This window comes from Morone saxatilis, unplaced genomic scaffold (assembly GCF_004916995.1).
Source record: "Morone saxatilis isolate NCDOM2014 unplaced genomic scaffold, NCSU_SB_2.0 Contig23, whole genome shotgun sequence".
Lineage (NCBI taxonomy): Eukaryota > Metazoa > Chordata > Actinopteri > Moronidae > Morone > Morone saxatilis.
The window spans coordinates 7,503,978-7,506,614 of NW_023339796.1; the positions used below are offsets into that span (position 1 = coordinate 7,503,978).

General features: G+C 49.7%; 1 protein-coding gene across 1 annotated transcript; it reads right to left on the reverse strand.

The window, feature by feature from the left end:
• Positions 1-1,149: 1,149 nt before the first annotated feature.
• On the reverse strand, positions 1,150-2,453 carry skila (SKI-like proto-oncogene a; the record flags this gene model as incomplete). Its single annotated transcript, XM_035671489.1, is given in 1 exon segment — positions 1,150-2,453. A coding segment is annotated over 1 exon segment (1,122 nt), but the record flags the coding sequence as incomplete, so codon positions are not given.
• Between the last annotated feature and the right edge of the window lie 184 nt (positions 2,454-2,637).

Here is a 2,637-nt window from a genome sequence, read left to right on the forward strand (position 1 = left end):
TGATGGTTAAAGGTGGAATTTTTCAGCATTTCACCAAAACGCACTCTGAACCGGCGGGTTTGAGTGTGAACGAACCACATCAAACAGACAAAAGCGAAACCCCACTTTTACCCACAAAACAATACAGAAAGGGCAGTCCGCTGTGGTCAGAGGGAGGTCATGAGACGTAAACCAGTCAATGGCAGGGAAACAATCTAGAGCTTTTCCCCCCGCCCCGATGAATGCTGACTTTTCAATAGGCTTGTTGCCCTTGTGGCTTAGTACTGCATTGACATGATTTTCTCTCTTTTTTTTTTTTTTAAACACAGCAAGAATAAAAAAAGAATCGGCAAAAATCTTTTAGAAAACTCTGCAGCTTTCTGGATTTCAGTGATAACTACTGGTGATAAAATGAAGCCATCTCTCTTTCAGGTTTGCCGGGGAGGTAAAGAGGTGAATAATGAGGACTTTTTTCCAATCCTGGAACTGTGTGCTCATATTTTCTTATTTCAAGAAGCAACTGTATTTTGTCTAAGTTGCTGAGCAACTCTTGACAGGATTTATAAAACAGCTCTGTAACAGAAGCCATATATCGTCTAACTCTTTAGTTTCGGTTTGCACAAGATTTCCTTTCCTTTCATATGTGTAGGAACGAATTCCCGTTACCATGGGCACACTAGAAAATAATTGCTATTTTACAGTCAGATAAAAGGTTTAACAATTAACTGCTGACAGAGTCGTTTTAATACAGGAGTTAAAGCGGCTCTTCCTGAGCCTCCTATATTGGCCTTTTGTTCAGTGACATTCCCAGTGACCTCCAAGTGACCTGAGGGGACAACTGATGCACTTCCCCTTCAGCTGTGGCCAGCTGGCCTAACATCGTCTGATCAGACCTGGCCGGGCAGAGGTCACCACCTGTCCCAGGCCTCTCTCACACATACTAGGTCAACGCTGGTTTAAGAAAACACCAGCCGCAACGTAGTTTGGTCAAACCTGCTGAGCACACAGAAAGTAGAAGGCCCAACTAGCCAGACAGCTTTAGGAGGCTATAAAAGCACATCATCCAATAAAGTATAAAACAAAGTTATAATTGGCCTCCTTATCAGAATGATGAACGTTATTGCGTGCAAACAAGCAAAAGACACAGGTATCATCCAGAAGTGCACTTACTTTATCTAGCGACCTCTTGAGCTTGTAGTGGAACTTCTCTTTGACCTCGTCCAGGAGCTGCTTGAGCTTTGGCTCCTCAGGCGTGCCTTGGTACTTCCTGGCAAGCTGCAGGTAGCAGGGCCACTTGGCTGAGTCAAAGCCCCAGTGGCAGGTCCTCTTATCAGGTGACTTGTGTGAATGCATGACAAACTTCTGTGGTGAAAAGAGCAACTGGCACTCAACGCACTGGATGCAGGGCGCCTCTGGCTGGGTGTAGAACTGGGGCACAAAGAGACCCTGGCACTTCCCCAGACACTGGTGCTCCACCTGGAAGCTGGCTTCGCTCTCCTTCAGCAGGCCCTGGGTCGACAGCTTACCGCTGGGGTCGGCGGGCAGGGCCGCCCCGGGACGCAGGAGAGCGTTGCACAACCGCTGTGCATCCGTCAGTGTAATGAGGCCACAGGAAGGTGCGTTGAACGGCAGAATGCCCAGCACCTTGAGGATGTGCAGCTGCTCGGCGTCGCAGCGTGAGCAGTAGACGTAGAGCTCGTCGCACACAGTGTTGATCTGCTGCAGGGAGAAGTCGCGGAGCACAGAGTTGAGCACCTGGGGCAGGCAAAGCCGCTTCTCCCCCCCGACGACAAAGCAGGAGATAGACTCTCCTTCCAGCAGTGAGTGGGTGAGTTCGGTGGAGCTGTCACAGGGAACCAGCAGAGGGCCCCCTCCAAGAACAGGAGGGGAGGGCAGGGGGGGCATGCCAGCCGGGGAATGCTCGTGGCCGGTGCGGGCTGAGAAGGCAGCTGGGCCCCCGAGGGAGCTCTGGCTGCTGAGGGTGAACTGGGCCAGCGTGTGTTTGAGCCCAGGGCTCAGGTCCAGGGCTTTAGCAGAGCCCACAATGTGCAGTTCGGCCCGACCCTCCACATCCATGTCAGACTCGTGGCACAGGTCCTCGATCTGCTCCCTCTTCACTCTGGGAGTTTTGGGGAAGGAATCCAAACTGCGACGCTTCAGGTTGATCTCCGCGATCACCCGCTTCTTGATGGGAGCGTCTTCCAGTCGCTCCCTGTACAGCCGCTTCATGTTGCCCTTGAATGAGGTCAAGTCTTTGAAAGGGGTTTTCAAACTGGTCTGGGTGCTGGCCATGTCTAAGCACTGGGTTATTGTCGTTTCTGTCTGCTGACTGAGTTCTTGTATTCCCTCTGAGTCTTTTTTCTTTCTCCTCCTCCTTAAGTCTTTTCAAATGACACGAATCTTCTGGTAGTTAGACACATGCATGGTGATGAGTGAAGTTTTCTATGTTCTGATCCGCTTCCTGGGGCATAAAGAAACAGGAATTTAGAAAAACAGACAATAAATAGTCGTCATCTGATTTATTTCATGTAAAAAGGAATAAACAAACTGAAGATTATCTCCTAAAAATATGTTGTGGAGCTTGAAATATCCACAAGGAGATTAAATGTTTTATAGCTGCTGTCCCAACTGAGGAGGAGGAGGGGGGGGGGGTCCCAT